General features: G+C 37.3%; 1 protein-coding gene across 1 annotated transcript in view; it reads left to right on the top strand.

The window, feature by feature from the left end:
- LOC139732960 (uncharacterized) overlaps positions 1–11,025 on the top strand; it is a 480,027-nt gene extending 469,002 nt beyond the window's left edge. The window contains exons 8-12 of the mRNA XM_071643795.1: positions 6,536–6,688; positions 7,844–8,026; positions 9,042–9,194; positions 9,917–10,099; positions 11,005–11,025. Of these exons, the coding sequence (XP_071499896.1) occupies positions 6,536–6,688; positions 7,844–8,026; positions 9,042–9,194; positions 9,917–10,099; positions 11,005–11,025 (693 nt within the window). The remainder of the gene's footprint in view (positions 1–6,535; positions 6,689–7,843; positions 8,027–9,041; positions 9,195–9,916; positions 10,100–11,004) is intronic.
- The last annotated feature ends 6,870 nt before the right edge of the window (positions 11,026–17,895 follow it).

Here is a 17,895-nt window from a genome sequence, read left to right as displayed (position 1 = left end):
ATTCCATAAGTGATTAAGATAACTCAAACTTGTTGCTATATGAGTCCCTGCATCAAAAAAGGAACAAAAAAATGTCAGATATAGATTTTTAGTTAAGGGCAGCTCCTTAACATGCTGAAAGAGCAGGCTCTAAGCTTAAAAATGATGTGTAACTCAATTCAGATTGACTCACATAACACATCTGAATATCTTGACGAACGCATCACTCTGTAAAGTGTGAACCGAGAAAATAGGCTTTGAAGAACAGGGTCTATTCAAGCGCTTAATCTTTTTATACTGTACAGTGGTGGCTGTGCGATGAAGGGGTGGGGGCAAAAAACAAAACAAAAAACAGATTGGTAACCGCCGGAGCAACAACAATGGGGAGATTATCGGATTAAGCTGAAGTTGAGCATGATCTATCAACACATTCTGCCCATGATGCCAACTTTCAGTACCAACTCAATACCATTATCCTTCAAAAGTCATAAGAGTTGAAAGTGAAGAGTGTGCAAAGGATTTTCAAGAAATGAAAAGGAACCTCTAAATCATAACTGATTTCAGGGTATACTCTACAACCAAAAATAATGTAGGAAAACCGCTGGAAATCCCCTTTCCCGTTCATTTTATGAGAAGGGCATGGGCGTCGATCCGTTTCACGATTGGGGAGGCAGACTAGGAGTTGGAATAACTGCGCGAGGGAGCGGAGCAACCAAGTGTGGGGGTGGGGGTCTGGAAGAGGAGGATCCCCTTGTCACACAAGGGAGATTTTGCAAATTTGAGACCTGAACTGATGCACCTCTTTGGTAAATTGTTGGGGGGTTTTTTATTAAAAAGAGTCAGAAAATAGACATTCACAGATAATTGAAAGACGAACTGTGGTTCGTTTCCAGCGTGAGCGACATCCCATGTGTAGGCCTACTTATTGATGCAAGGAAGTTGTCAGGTGAAAATGGAGGGTGTGGGAGGGGGTAGCCACCTTCTCCACAAATACTATTTTGCATTTTTAGGATTAACATAAAACAATCAGATGTACACTGTTGTGAATATTCGAAAAAAATAATCCCCAGAGTGTGAAGAGTCGAAATCAAAGGATGAGAACCCAATGGGGGAAGGTAAATTGAAAGAGGATGGGGAACTTTGGAATTTATTAGAGTTAAAGTCACAGATATGGTGCACAGTTTTTGATGGATTACGTCGGTATGTGTGGATAGTATAGAAGAGGAGATGCAAGAAAACAAGGAATAAGACATTAATGTAATGGCTATTATCTAGGTCATCATCATAAATGATAAATATGATTTCCGAGTGCTGAAGAATAGCAATTAAAGGTGGATGATGTAAGCTCAAACGGAGCCGCTGTATGTTGAAGATCCCGACAACATTAAATCATTCCATTCCAGACGATTCAAAGCAAAGAATGGTTTGCATGGGAAACGTTAGAGATTCAATACGCAGGTACGTGCATGCGTCACGATCACCAATGAACTCGCTGAAATGACGAACAAGATTAGGAATTCCTTTATAATGAAATTGCAACTTTACTCGATTATCTGATGTGGGAGCCTTAGAGAAGTTGATCGGTTTGGAGGGAGACTGGAAGAGTTCATTTTGCTGTAGGGTAGTTTTCCCGCTACCACGTAAAATGGGTGCACATCACGAGACCGATACCCAAGAGTCAAACAGCCCACAAGTCATACAGCCCACTAGTTATACAGCCCACGAGTTGGGCGCTAAGCAAAAATGCCCACGATTTCGACAACAAGTAAAAAAAAAAAATACCCACGAGTTGCACAGCCCATGAGTTCGACACTACGCACAAAAATGTAACGATCCGACACTACGCAAACAAATTCAACAAGCCCGACACTACTCTTAAAAGGCTCACGAGACCGACACTAGGCAAAGAAGGCCCAAGTCCACCTTTAGACCAATTAATTGTGTAGGTTGTCCAGATAATGGAAAAGGAAGACATAAGAGATGGAAAAGGAGAGTTGCTAGGATATTACCCCGTCAGTTGCCCTCCCTCACCCCTGAACTATTCAGGATCTTTAAATGCATTTGCGTGTGTATTTGTGAAAAATAAACAAAATTCAGATAAAGTGTGCATGAGATCCTTCTTCATTAATCTCAAAAATGTCAAAGCAGCCTTGTTTTCATTTACACAAAACATTAAACGGTATACACCTATACTAAGAAAACGGAATAAAAAAGGAGTGGACATTTAGATCAACCAACTAGAAAAAATATCCAGCTGTAAAATACATTGACAGGAAAATATTCCACAAAATGGTAAATGTTGCAGCACAGACCCGCTTTACATCGCATTTTGTTTGAATTCATTATGAATTTTTGGGAGGGGGCTGCAAAAAACTACAATTGTTTTGCACCAAAAGTTTGCACCAGATCGCTGATTTTCAGGTCTTAAAATACAAAAATCATCTTCGTTTGGGAAGAGAGATGCCCCTTATGTACACCCTCGTGTGCACGTGTTTTTTTTTTTCTTTTTGATTGCTCAACAGACAGCGTTCATAATATTCAGCCATTTACATCATCAAAATGCAAAACTTTTCACTGTGAGGAGGAAACAACCCCCTCCCACACCCTAAACCCTCGTTCGCTCCGCTTGCTTGGCTCGGTCGCGTTCATGACAGCACTGTAAGAACTAATACAAGAAGTTTATATCTTTCATGATACCATTCTATAGGCAAATTGTTCATTAACAACCTACGTCAAAAATACTGCTACCAAACACAAGGGGGACTGTCTCAAGTCGATAAAACAGGCAAAAACTTGCATCATATTGCACCATTCCCTGCTTGGTCGCGTTCATGACATCTAAGTGTAAGAATTAATACAGGAATCTTATTTAAATGATACCATTCTATAGGCAAATTGTTTATTAACAATTTACATCCAAATGTACTGCTACCTTAAACAAGTGAGACTGCTACAAGTCGATAAAACACGCAAAAACCTGCATCAAATTGCAACATTTACAACATCAAAATGAAAAAAAAAAACGTTCTCATCGTGGGAACCCACTCCCACCTCTCCCTTGCTCACTCCGCTCGCTCTTGCTTGGTTGCGTTCATGATTTTCAGTGTAAATATCAAAACATGAAGTTTATTTGGATAATACTATTTTATAGGTAAATTGTTCAATGATAATCAACATCAAAATATACTGCTATAAAGCCCTGGTCACAACTAGCCGTGCGTGCTTTTCGTCCGTACGTTTTTGGCGGAGGCCACGGCATTCACGTTTTTTTTTTTTGTTTTTTTTTTCTTAAAACGTGGGGAGGGAGTGACTAGAGCAGGGAGGAAGTACGTCTACGCACGACAATCGCACGGTTGCGCAGGGTTTAAGTACGTGTCCCGCACGCCACGCCTGGCCGTGAGGGGTTACGTGCATCGTACGTTGTGCACGTGGTAAGTGAGTTGTACGTGCTTACAACGTACAATCTCAGTGCGATTGCCACGTTATCTTGCGGAGACTGTAATTACACGTGCTACTCACGAACAGTATCACTACTCTCTCGCATGTTGTAAGTGCGTGCAAGTGCGATGGTTTTTTTTTTCCCGTCAGATGTTGGGGGTAGGCACTGGCTTATATGACCATATGTCTTCTCCATACGTGTACATGGCAGTTTAACCTTCTGTGTACCATATTTATTTCATGTCCATAGGTTTATATGTGAAATGTGTGAATATATGACTCCCTGACAGAGAAAGGGTTTATACATTTGGGCCCTATGTTCATAAAAAGTCGATATGATAGCAACTCTTGCTGGAATTGCAATTGTTATAGTAACGACAAGAATCTAGCTTCCTGATTGGCTGTTGCATATTGGAAGTTGTCATTCCAGCAAGAGTAGCCATCCAAACTTATCTTATGAAATGGGACCTAAGTGCACGTATAAACCTATTATCGTGTATACAATGATATTGTAAAACATTATTTTGGTTTAAACAGCTTAACACATTGCCACTGGAGATGAGCTAAGAATATACGTTTATTATTTCAGATGCATCATGATTTGATGTTATGAAGTCCGCCATCTTTACACGCAGTTTCAGAGGTAGGCAGTGGTTCATTTCAGCCATCCAGCATAATCATTTGAGCAAGATTAATAGCATATTGCTGGAACGATGAATGTAGGCCTATGTTGTTGTTTTTTCATTTTCTCTGAGTCTGAAGGCGCCACATTTGCAATTTATTCAAGGTAATACTGCCATCATAGTAATTTCTTGCTTGCTTAATTTCAAAATATACACATTCTCAATTTTAGCTTAACTGAAATTGTACTGACTTTATCCCTGCTCTACAAAAACAATGATGACCAATGCCTTTTAACCAAGCTTGGGCAACTCTTGAATGTAACAATTTTTCAGAACTCCAAAATGCTGGTCACTTCATGCACTGACCACTCAAATTCAGGATTTCTCTTCTTCAAGCAGTTTTTGACTGTCTCTTATGTTTTAATAACCATAATCGTTACTCATCGCCTGCCAGGCAGAAAGGTGGATTTTGGTTCGTGATGACAATTCGACAGAGTTTTGAAAGCTCTTTCATGTAATATAACAATCATCTTTCTGTGTATGCGATTTTTTTTTCAAGGCAACAATCCTTATAGGTAATTTCTGCCCCCTAGGTGAAGGAGAACAGTACGAATACCTAATTGCCAACATTTTGGAGAGGAAAATTAATGACACTCGTCCGTATGGCAAGCCTTTTTTACATTTATAATTAATTTCTGATATCACGAATTTCATTTTGTGATATCAAAAAATCATTTTTTTTTATATCAAGAATTCAATTTGTGATATCACAAATTCCCGTAAGTGTAGCACATGAACTTAATTTGAGATATCAAGAAATTGAATTTGTGATATCACAAAATCCATTCTTGATATCACAAATTCAATTTGTGATATCAGAGATTCGAAGTTGTGATATTAGAAATTCAATTTGTGATATCACTGAATGAATTTGTGATATCAGAAATTCGAATTCTTGACATCAAAAATAGGTTTTACGTGAAAAACCAATGGTAATTCGTGATATCATAAAATGAATTTTTGATATCACAAATTCGAATTTGTGATATCACGAAATAAATTTGTGATATCACTAATTTGAATTTGTGATATCAAGAATTCTTATTTGTGATATCAAAAATGCGAATTTCTGATATCACAAATTCCATTTTGTGATATCACAAATTGAATTATTGATATCACAAATTCGAATATGTGATATCAGTAATTCACAGGGAATTCGAACGTTAGTTTTGCGCTGAAATTCAACTGTGAATTCGAGCTTTAGTTGAGCGCAGAAATACACAGGGAATTCGAGCGTTAGTTCAGTGCAGTAAATCCCTGTGAATTCGAGCGTTAGTTGAGCGCAGAAATATACAGGGATTTCGAGCGTTAGTTCAGTGAAGAAAATCGCTGTGAATTCGAGCATTAGTTTAGCCCAGAAATACAAAGTGAATTCGAGCGTTAGTTTTGCGCTGAAATTCAACTGTGAATTCGAGCGTTAGTTGAGCGCTGACATACACAGGGAGTTCGGGCGTCAGTTCAGTGCAGAAAGTTGCTATGAATTCGAACATTAGTTTAGGGCAGAAATACAAAGTGAATTCAAGCGTTAGTTTTGCGCTGAAATTCAACTGTGAATTCGAGCGTTAGTTGAGCGCTGAAATACACAGGGAGTTCGAGCGTCAGTTCAGTGCAGAAAATCGTTATGAATTCGAGCATTAGTTTAGCGCAGAAATACAAAGGGAATTCGAGCGTTATTTTGCACTGGAATTCAATTGTGAATTTGAGCGTTTTTTTTTTTTTGCACAGAAATACACAGGGAATTAGAACATTACACGTGCCCCCCTTCCCCCCCCCCCCTAGATACGCCACTGTCCTTACCATAACTCTCACGAGAAGAATATTGCACTGTCAAAGAGACGGACGGCAGACAGCAGACGATAGAGAACGGGAATCGAGAAAAATGTTATTCGAAATGCCGAACTTAACGAGCTGTCTCATTAACCACTGGGTTCTGTTCTCTCGTATGTTGCTTTTAAATTCAAGCTATTTTCTTGTATTCTTTTCCTAGTGACTGGTCACATACTTTAACACAAGTTTGACGAATAGACTTCTTAGATTACTTGGGAAAAGAGAGTGGCAAAATTAATAACCACACTGTAGTTCTTTGAACAATTACAATAATAGATATGACCGTCATGATTTCTTCACAACATGGCTATCTTTTTCTTTTGTAATGGATAGACACCCTGGAAGATAATTATTATATTTGGATTTATTATTTTTTTTTTTGAGAAATGATTTAACATATCTGTGACAAAAGAAAAAAAAACTGTGAAGGCATATTTCAACATGAATTTCAATCTTCGGTTATTACATCTCGATAGTGAAAAGTGCATTGTGACGTTCATCTATTTTTTTTTTATTTTACAATGAGATCCTGAATTTGTGATGTCAGTATCTAATCTGTATTTCCTCTAATACGTCACTTTTTTATCATTATTCTTTTTTAATAGATTCAGAACCTGAACTTGTCAATTGAAGATTCTCAGTGTCATTCCTCAATGGAAGGAGACTTGACCAAATGGATTTCCAGTATGCCACGTCTTTCAAGCTTCCGGGTGAAATGTGGCTACTTTGAGTTCCAGGGTGGAAAGACTGATACTATGGTACCAACCTGTCAGATATCTGTTGCTTTTGTTCCTTTATAAGTTACCTTCGGTATTAATATCATGATAGTAATGTGTATGGTCATTTCGGCAAAAGGTGGCTACATGAAATCTGTATATGTGACCCTGCACCTCAAAACAAACAAAAAGTCGCCAGACATGAATTTTTAGTTAAGACCATATTCTGAAAGAGCAGATTTTAAGCTTTAAAATGATGTATAACTCAAATCAAATGGACTCTCCTAACCTATCTAGATATTAGAAAGAAAGCACAAACTCAGGAAAAGTGTGAACTGAGAAAAGAGGCTCTGAAGTACAGTGTCTATTCAAGCGCTTAATCTTTACCGAACCGTGCTGGCTGTGCGATGAATGGGACAAAAAACAGGAAGTAAACCACCAGAGTAACAACAATGAAGGGATTATCAGATTAAACTGAAATTAAATATGCCTCATTAACACATTCTGTCCATATCTAATGCCAATTTTCAAAGCAGTAGCGCTATCCTTTCAAAAGTTATTAGAGTTGAAAGTGAAGAGTGTGGACAAGGTTTTTCAGAAATGAAAAAGGGATTCTAAAGACACACTTAATCACACTATTCTACCAAAAATGTTCGAGAGAAACTGCTAAAAAAACACACTTTCCTGCCTGTTTTATGATACCAAATTTTAGCATAATGTAAAAGAAGACCCGCTCTTTCAGAAAATATGAAAAAGTCAAGTTCGGCTAAGGTTGACCCATTTCACCTATTTTCAGTCCTCACGCAAAATCAGTGTGTGCGACTTTATGTTCGTTTTGAGGTGCACGGTCACATATAAAGAAAACTTTCAGAAAATTCGCATTAGTCGGCTTTGGGCTTTGTTCGTAATTATCGCCATACAATTTGGATAATATTTCACTATTTAGATTTCTGTCAAACCTCTGCCGGTATGCCTTTCAGGTATGGTTTATTCAACGTACGACTATGAATAAAAAAAATGAAAAGAAAACGTTTCTCTCTCTCCCTCTCTCTCTTTCAAAAAAAGAAGAAGAAAGAAGTATGGACGAAAGAACGACGATAGCGTTAATCTCATATGTTGAATTTGTTTTATTCTGTTATTCACTGTGATATTGTCTTTTAATGCCATTTTTTGATTCTTTTCTCTGCGTTTCTACAGACTGACGATCTGAAATTGCATTTTCAAAGCAGTGACAGAGATGTTCAATACCACTCCTCAATGGGAAGAGAATTGGCCCGATGGGTGTGTACATTGCCAAGTCTTTCGAGCTTCACTCTGGCATGCGACTTCTGGCCTGAAAAGTTCTTCTCAACAGCCGTTGAGTCAGCATCATCATGTCAGGTAACATCTTCAGAAAGAAGAGCCTTTACATAATTTCTATTTTCTACATTTGATGCCTTTTCGGTGTCCGGGATTTCTTTAACCCCATTTATCGGGAAAACCTCTGATAGTAGGATGAGAATTCTTGAAATCATAATAATCTCTGGGATAACATAGGTCAGACCAAAAATGAAACCGAACAGAAAAGTGAAAAAAAAGACTGTAAAAGGTGTATTAGGGTGAGAATGACGTGGTGTTGACGATGGTAGAATTATCTTATTCGATGTTGTGCGGATACTGCATGCTCTTTGTTCTCCTCGGACTTAAGGATACATTCTATGTGAATGTTCTATCTATCCAATTGTTTATGAAATTATATGTAGAAGTTTGTCATGTTCTTTACCATAACTCTCACGAGAAGAATACTGCACTGTCAAAGAGACGGACGGGAGACAACAGACGATAGAGAACGGGAATCGAGAAAAATGTTATTCGAAATGCCGAACTTAACGAGCTCTTTAATTAACCACTGGGTTCTGTTCTCTCGTATTTTGCTTTTAAATTCAAACTACTTTCTTATATTCTTTTACTAGTGACTGGTCACATACTTTAATACGACTTTGACGAATAGACATGTTAGATTACTTTGGTAAAGGGCGTGGCAAAATTAATAACCACACTGTAGTGCTTTGAACCATTGCAACAGTCGATATGACAGTCATGATTTCTTCAGAACATGGCTATCTTTTTCTTTTGTAATGGATAGACACCCTGGAAGATAATAATTATATTTGGATTTATTAATTTTTTTTTTTTGTAGAAATGAGTTAACATATCTGTGACAAAAGAAAAAAAAATGTGAAGGCATATTTCAACATGAATTTCAATCTTCGGTTATTACATCTCGATTGTGAAAACAGCATTGTGACGAACATCTATTTTTTTTTTTTTAACGATGAGATCCTGAATTTGTGATGACAGTATCTAATCTGTATTTCCCCTCAATACGTCACTTTATTATTATTCTTCTTCTTAGATTCAGAATCTGAGCTTGTCAATTGAAGATTCTCAGTGTCATTCCTCAATGGAAGGAGACTTGACCAAATGGATTTCCAGTATGCCACGTCTTATAAGCTTCCGGGTGAAATGTGGCTACTTTGAGTTCCAGGGTGGAAAGACTGATTCTATGGTACCAACCTGTCAGATATCTGTTGCTTTTGTTTCTATATAAGTATCTCTGGTATCAATATCATAAATGTAATATGTATAGTAATTTCGGCAAATTGGAAAAAGTACAGACAACCCAAATCTGCACCACTTTCAATATGCTTGTATTACTATTCCTTTTTTTTAAAATTTCACATATCAATATGTATATTCTTTGTAGTGGGTGGTCGGAGCTCACCGAATCATTTGTAATAACATAATAATAGGGGTTGAAAAGAGCTATTATCAATGACATTGTTGGATTGACGTGAGAGTGACAGAGATATGCTGTTTCCCTCGTAGTTCTAAAAACATTTCTACGTAGACCTATTAATTGTTACAAGTTGGCTGCATTAGGTCTGTACATAGGGGAAAATTTCAGAAAATTTGCATTAGTGGGCTTTGGGCTTTGTTAATGCTTATCGCCATACAATTTGGATAATATTTCACTATTTAGATTTCTTTCAAACCTCTGCCGGTATGCCTTTCAGGGGAGGTTTAGTCAACGTACCACTACGAATCAAAAAAAAAAATGAAAAGAAAACCTTTCTCTCTCTCCCTCTCTCTCTTTCAAAAAAAAAGAGAAGTATGGATGAAAGAACCACGATAGCGTTAATCTCATATGTTGAATTTGTATTATTCTGTTATTCACTGTGATATTGTCTTTCAATGCCATTTTCAATTCATTTCTCTGCGTTTCTACAGACTGACGATCTGAAATTGCATTTTCAGAGCAGTGACAGAGATTTTGAATACCACTCCTCAATGGGAGGGGAATTGGCCCAATGGGTGTGTACATTGCCAAGTCTTTTGAGCTTCACTCTGGCATGCGACTTCTGGCCTGAAAAGTTCTTCTCAACAGCCGTTGAGTCATCATCATCATGTCAGGTAACATCTTCAGAAAGAAGAGCCTATACATAATTTCTATTTTCTACATTTGATGCCTTTACGGTGTCCGGGATTTTATTTACCCCATTTATCGGGAAAACCTCTGATAGTAGAATTTGAATTCTTGAAATCATAATAATCTCTGGGATAAAATAGGTCAGACCAAAAATGAAACCGAACAGAAAAGTGAAAAAAAAGACTGTAAAAGGTGTATTAGCGTGAGAATGACGTGGTGTTCACGATGGTAGAATTATCTTATTCGATGTTGTGCGGATACTGCATGCTCTTTGTTCTCCTCGGACTTAAGGATACATTCTATGTGAATGTTCTATCTATCCAATTGTTTATGAAATTATATGTAGAAGTTTGTCATGTTCCTTACCATAACTCTCAATTTTTTCAATCTTCGGTTATTACATCTCGATTGTGAAAACTGCATTGTGACGAACATCTATTTTTTTTTTTTTTTTTTTACAATGAGACGCCGAATTTGTGATGACAGTATCTAATCTGTATTTCCCCTCAATACGTCACTTTTTTATTATTGTTCTTAATAGATTCAGAATCTAAACTTGTCAATTGAAGATTCTCAGTGTCATTCCTCAATGGAAGGAGACTTGACCAAATGGATTTCCAGTATGCCACGTCTTACAAGCTTTCGGGTGAAATGCTGCTACTTTGAGTTCCAGGGTGAAAAGACCGATAATATGGTACCAACCTGTCAGATATCTGTTGCTTTTGTTTCTATATAAGTGACTTCTGGTATTAATATCATAAATGTAATGTGTATGGTCATTTCGGCAAATGGAAAAAATATGGACGACCCAAAACCGCACCACTTTCAATATGCTTCTTTTTACTATTACTTTTTTTATTTCGCATATCAATATGTGTGTCCTTTGTAGGTGGTGGTCGGAGCTCACTGAATCATTTGTAATAACATTATAATAGCGGTTGAAAACACCAATCATTAATACCATTGTTGGATTGACTTGAGAGTGACAAAAGTATGCTGTTTTCTTAGTCTTTACCTTTGGTTAAATGAACAATATTTACCTCCATTAATTCTTAACAAAATTGTAGGAATAATCTTACAGCGGTATTGTTGTATTCATATATACACAAACTTTGTTCGTACCTTCTGCTTTTGCTGATGGGCATATGATGGAACGCATTTAACTATTTAAACTTATTCACATTCTCTGCCAATGCGGCTTTTAAGTAGCTTTAATTCAAAACAGGACTACGAGCCTAAGAAAAGGAACTCTCACAAGATTTATGAACGACGAACGGCAGAGAGTTGAAGTGAGTGATTGGTTTATCTCATATACCGATGGCTTTAATTTCATGAATATGGAAGGCGCGTTCTATCTTCTTCATTTGTATTGCGCCCATATGTTTAAATAAAACTACTTTGTTACTCCTTATTTACATGGTATTACTATTTGTGATGACATGTTTTGCTTTTTTTCTCTGCGTTTGTACAGATTAGAAATCTGAAGTTGCATTTTCAGAGCAGTGACAAAGATTGTAAATATCACTCCTCGATGGGAGGAGACTTGGCCCGATGGGTGTGTACATTGCCAAACCTTTTGACATTCAATCTGACATGCGATTTCTGGCCTGAAAAGTTCTTCTCAACAGCCGTTGACTCAGCATTATCATGTCAGGTATAATCAACAAGAAGTATGCATAATTCATATTTTCTATGCTTATGATCCTTATTTGATTCATTTTTTTTTTCTCGTCACTCTTAAGACTTTTGATCATATTATGTAAAATCTAAATATTATTTGTACGGTCATTCAAGAGGGACCTCAAGTAAAAGCAAACAGAGAAGCAAAACATATTCGATAGGTAAATGCTTGTTAGAGTTTGAATAATGAAGCGGAAGAGTGAGCATCGCATGTATGCAGTGTTTTCGATGACATGGTTACTTCATGGTATTTTGACAGTACAATGAATATACTTTATACCCATCGTCCTCCATTGACTTAATCTTTCTTTTTATGTAAACGTTCTTGCTCTTGCTGTATACACTGGTATGGATGATATGTCAGAGTTTGCCGACTACCGCAATTCGTCTTAACTCTCAAGAAAAGAAGATGAAACTGTCAAACAGAAGGAAGGGAGACGACAGACGGGGAAAGACGAATAACAATCGACAATAATCTATAGAAATGCACAAATTAGATTCCTGACTCAATTGACTGGGTTCTGGTCACTCGTAGTCTGCTTTTTTTTTTCACAAATTATGTGCATTCATAAATAAGTGATTGGTCATTTACTTCATCAGAATGTTAACGAATATTCACCGTTTACAAAAAGCACAGAAAAGAATGTGGCTTCATTAATCACCGGACTGCAGTGCCTCGAACGATTCAATAATTCGTCTATTTTTGTCATTGCAAAGTGTACTGACTGCCCGAGAATAAAGCACGCTCGATAGGTGTTGAATTGAATCATGACTTGTGTCATTAGACTTGTTAGTGATATTAATTCGTTGACAAATAAACTTCAGCTTACTGCAACAAACACTGTTATGGGTCCCCCCCCCCTCCCGTGAGCACAGCTCTCTTTGCGGAGAACGTCTTTTAATCCCCACGGTTATTGAAATATTTTCACTATGTAACAACACTATTATAAATTTACTATTAAGAGCTTTACAGGTCTTGACGATCATGGAATCCTTTTAAGACATTAAAAATCAGACGAGCTGCAAGAAAAAAGAAGTCCGCTTGCTTTTTATTCCATATGTATCCAAAAATAGTAACAACAATCTTGTACTACATGAACTTTGTTGTTTGTTATTATTATATTATGAAAATAGTACTTGGGAAATGTTTTGTAAAGCTGTTCGTAAATTTACACACGCACACACACACACACACACACACACACACACAAATCGTACTAGCGACTGGTGATCAGTTCTGATGTGCTATACTTACCAGAATTCAAATAATTTAGTACAAGAAGTGATCACCAGTCGCGCTCTAGTCATTCTTAACTTTACATACAGTTTAATGAAACACCCCCAGACATTATGTTTCGGGATATGCAAACAACAACAACAACAACAACAACAACAACAACGTATTGCTTGTTATGTCGTTGTTTGTATTGGAATCATTATTTTCATCATTTCGGGTTTTTTTTTTTTTTTTTTTTTTTGGTTGGTCGGGGATTCGGAGCTGATATGCTCATATACCAATTTTGAGTTCATCCGCTTACGTGACCGATGGGGTCGACAAACCTTTCATTTATAACATTGTGGATTTATGATCTGGGCGGAATTAAAAAGGTTTGAATATTGGGATCATGAAGGTTGGTTAAAGAGGCAATATATACCTTCATTAATCCTTAACGAAATTGTGGGAATAATCTTACAGCATTATTGTTGTATTTATATTAACACAGACTTTGTTGATACCTTCTGCTTTAGTTGTTTGGCGTATGATGTCCATTATTTAAATATCCAAACTTAATTGAATACACTGCCAATGTGGCTTTTAAGTAGCGTTAATTAAAAAAAAATGACTACGAGCCTAAGAAAAGGAACTCTCACACAATTAATATGAACTACGACCGTCAGAGAGTTAAAGGGAGTGATTGGTCCAACTTATATACCGATAGTTTTAATTTCAAGAATATGGAAGGCGCGTTCTATTTTTTTTCTTTTGTATTGCACCCATATGTTTAAAAAATACTTTGTTTTTCCTTATTTATGTGGTTATTTCTGATGACATGTTTTGCTTTATTTCTCTGCGCTTCTACAGATTGAAGATCTGACGTTCCATTTTCGGAGCAGTGACAAGGATTCTGAATATCACTCCTCGATGGGAGGAGACTTGGCCCGATGGGTGTATACATTGCCATACCTTTGGACATTCAATCTAACATGCGATTTTTGGCCTGAAAAGTTCTTCTCAACAGCCGCTGACACAGCATCATCATGTCAGGTATAATCAACAAAACGTATGCATGATTTATATTTCCCATGCCTATGATCCTTATTTGATTAATATTTCTTTTTCCAGTCACTCTTGAGACTTTTGATCACATTATGTAAAATCTGAATATTATTTGTACGGTCATTCAAGATAGACCTCAAGTAAAAGCAAACAGAAAAGCAAAAAATATTCCTTAGTTAACCCTGACTAGGCCGGGCTATTTAGGTAGTTGATAGAGCGGGGGGGGGGGGGGGGGGGGGGGGGGGGAAGGGGGGCCTCCCAGCCCCCCCCCCCCCCCCCCCACCCCGATCTCAGCCGTCGACCGCGCGATCGCGACGAAAATTGGCACACACCTTGCCTAAAAAGACCATGAAGTTCATTTTTCAAAAAAATATCATTTATGCTAAATTATGCTTATTTATGCATAATGATGCATGAAATCAGACTATTTGGTATAAATCACAAAATAAAGCTAAAAAAAGGCACATTTTGTGTAAATATTTTGTGCTATCAGAAAAAATTCTTAAGTATTCTATTGTTTTTTGAATTTCTTATGTATTTCTCTGTTTTTCGACTTTATGTTTTCCATTGTTTCTTCGATGGAATTTCTTTGTGACATCGCTCCGAACAAGAAAATAATTATGTTATTCACTTATTTTAATCAATAAAACACCAAAATAATCATGCTTTTATGAAATTTGCCTGAAAGCACAGTTTACATTGAAATTGTATACGAATTGACGTTTTTGAGCAATTTTTGGTCTGACATTCATGTATATATTTACTTCGGAACCCCACACCCAGGCGTCGCAAATTTGATGTCAAAAGATGCGGGAGACTCGAAAGAAAAAAGTCATGAAACGTCGCGGCAACAGCTTTTTGCGATTGCGATACATCGCGCGGAACGTCGGCCTAGTTACGGTTAAATGCTTGTTAGAATTGGAATAATGTGCGGGAAGAGTGAACATCGCATGTATGCAGTGTTTTCGATGACAGGGTTACTTCATGGTATTTTGACAATACAATGAATATACTTTATACCCATCGTCCTCCATTGACTTAATCTTTCTTTTTATGTAAACGTTCTTCCTCTTGCTGTATACACTGGTATGGATAATACGTCAGAGTTTGCCGACTACCGTAATTCGTCTTAACTCTCAAGAAAAGAAGATGAAACTGTCAAACAGAAGGAAGGGAGACGACAGACGGGGAAAGACGAATAACAAGCGACAATGATATTGAGAAATGCCCAAATTAGATTCCTGACTCAACTGACTGGGTTCTGGTCACTCGTCTTCTTTTTTTTTTACACAAATTATGTGTATTCATAAATAAGTGATTGGTCATTTACTTCATCAGAATTTTAACGAATATTCACCATTTACAAAAAAGCACAGAAAAGAATGTGGCTACATTAATCACCGGACTGCAGTGCCTCGAACGATTCAATAATTCGTCTATTTTTGTCATTGGAAAGTGTACTGACTGCCTGAGAATAAAGCACGCTCGATAGGTATTGAATTGAATCATGACTTGTGTCATTAGACTTGTTGGTGATAGTAATTCATTGACAAATAATCCTCAGCTTACTGCAATCAAACACTGTTATGGGTCACATCACCCCATGAGCACAACGCTCTTTGCGTAGAAAATGTGTTCATCCCCCACGGTTATTCAAATATTTTGATTTGATTTGATTTATTTCTGCATAATTCCGTTACATCAAATCTGATTATGTACACGACATTTATGACAAACGATTTATCGACACATAGTTTTCACAATGTAACAACACTATCAGAACTTCACTGTTGAAAGCATTACAGGCCTTGACGATCACGGAATCCTTTGAAGATTTAAAATCACACGAGCTGCGAAAAAAAAAGAAGGCCCGTTTGGTTTTTATCCCATATGTATCCAAAAATAGTTACAGCAATTCGTACTACATGATCCCGAGAAAACTTGTTTTTGTTTGTTATTATTATCGTATGTGAAAGCAGTACGTGGGCCCTGTTCTATAGAGCTGTTCGTAAAGTTACGAAAAACTTACGAGCGACTGTGGTATCTTCTGATGTGCTATACCTATCAGAATTTACATAATTCAGCACAAGAACTGATCACCAGTCGCTCGCTAGTCGTTCGTAACTTTATGAACAGTTTATGAAACACCCCCAGAAATTATGTCTCAGGATATGTGGACAAAAACAAAACAAAACACAACAAAACAAAACAAAAACGTATTTTTTTTTTTGTCATGACGTTGTTTGTGTTATATTTCATTACATCATTTGTGACCCGCTACAACAAAAAGGTCCTAAAGTCGCGCACGGTCGAAGCCGTGAAAATCGAGTTTGAAGTCAGAGCATTAAAATTTGTCAAAACTCACGATTTTCTGATTTTGCCATATTATTGGAGTCTGACATGTCTTCTATCATTTGTCGAAATTTTGATGCAAAATGATGAAAGGAAAGACCAAAAAATAGCGTTTTTCTGAGCCATGTTTTTTTGGCGTTTGAGCGAGGCAGAAACTGGTTTGAAAATTTGGATTGAGCGCCACAGATAGGCTCCGCCCCTAACACCGACCAGAGTGATCGCATTGGTCGATTTGCTGATTGCTGCTAACCGAAGCGTGAAGCTCGCACACTGCCCAGTCGACTGGTGCGTGCAGGCGGGGTGCTCTATGCTCAGCCGCTTCTCACATCCTGGTCACTGATTTGTCGGTGAGGAGACCGCCGACGCTGTGCTTGAATGAACTTTTCGGGGGTTGCTAGGGCTTACCTTCTATTGTCCGGAGCTGAAAACTGACTTGCGTGTCTCTTGATCGCGATTGCGTCGAAAGGAAAACTTTTAGGGCGCTTTTCTCGAAACAGTGATTTCCCAGACGTGTCGACATGCTCTCTTTTAAACATCGATATCTCCGCAGCCGATTATTTGTATAATTATTGTTATATATCAATTTAAAGCAGAAAGATTAGGGAATTATGTCATGCAATTTTCACATAATCGACCTCGCCCGACTTTAGGATCATTTTGTTGTAGCGGGTCACATTTCGTTTTTTGTTGGCTGGGGGTTCGGAGCTGATATGGTCATAGAACAATTTCGAATTAATCTGCTTATGTGACCGATGGGGTTCGACAAACCTTTCATAAATGACTTTGTGGATTTATGATCTTGACGCAATTGAAAGGTTTGAATATTGGGATCATGAACTTTGGTGAAATGAACAATATTTACCTCCATTATTTCTTAACAAAATTGTAGGAATAATCTTACAGCGATATTGTTGTATTCATATATACACAGACTTTGTTCGTACCTTCTGCTTTTGTTGATTGGCATATGATGGAACGCATTCAACTATCTAAACTTATTCACATTCTCTGCCAATGCGGCTTTTAAGTAGCTTTAATTCATGACTATGAGCCAAAGAAAAGGAACTCTCACAAAATTTATGATTGGGTTATCTCATATACCGATGGCTTTAATTTCACGAATATGGAAGGCGCGTTCTATCTTCTTCATTTGTATGCACCCATATGTTTAAATAAAACTACTTTGTTATTCCTTATTTACATGATATTGTTATTTCTGATGACATGTTTTGCTTTATTTCTCTGCGTTTGTACAGATTGGCAATCTGATATTGCATTTTCAGAGCAGTGACAAAGATTGTAAATATCACTCCTCGATGGGAGGAGACTTGGCCCGATGGGTGTGTACATTGCCAAGCCTTTGGATATTCAATCTGACATGCGATTTCTGGCCTGAAAAATTCTTCTCAACAGCCGCTTACTTTGCATCATCATGTCAGGTATGATCTACAAGAAGTATGCATAATTTAA

Source organism: Diadema antillarum, unplaced genomic scaffold (genome assembly GCF_040938485.1).
Source record: "Diadema antillarum isolate AM-2024a unplaced genomic scaffold, OU_Dant_1.0 seq00000457_RagTag, whole genome shotgun sequence".
In the NCBI taxonomy this organism is placed as follows: Eukaryota; Metazoa; Echinodermata; class Echinoidea; order Diadematoida; family Diadematidae; genus Diadema; species Diadema antillarum.
Note: the sequence above shows the minus strand (reverse complement) of the source record. Positions and strands in the feature narration are given on the sequence as shown.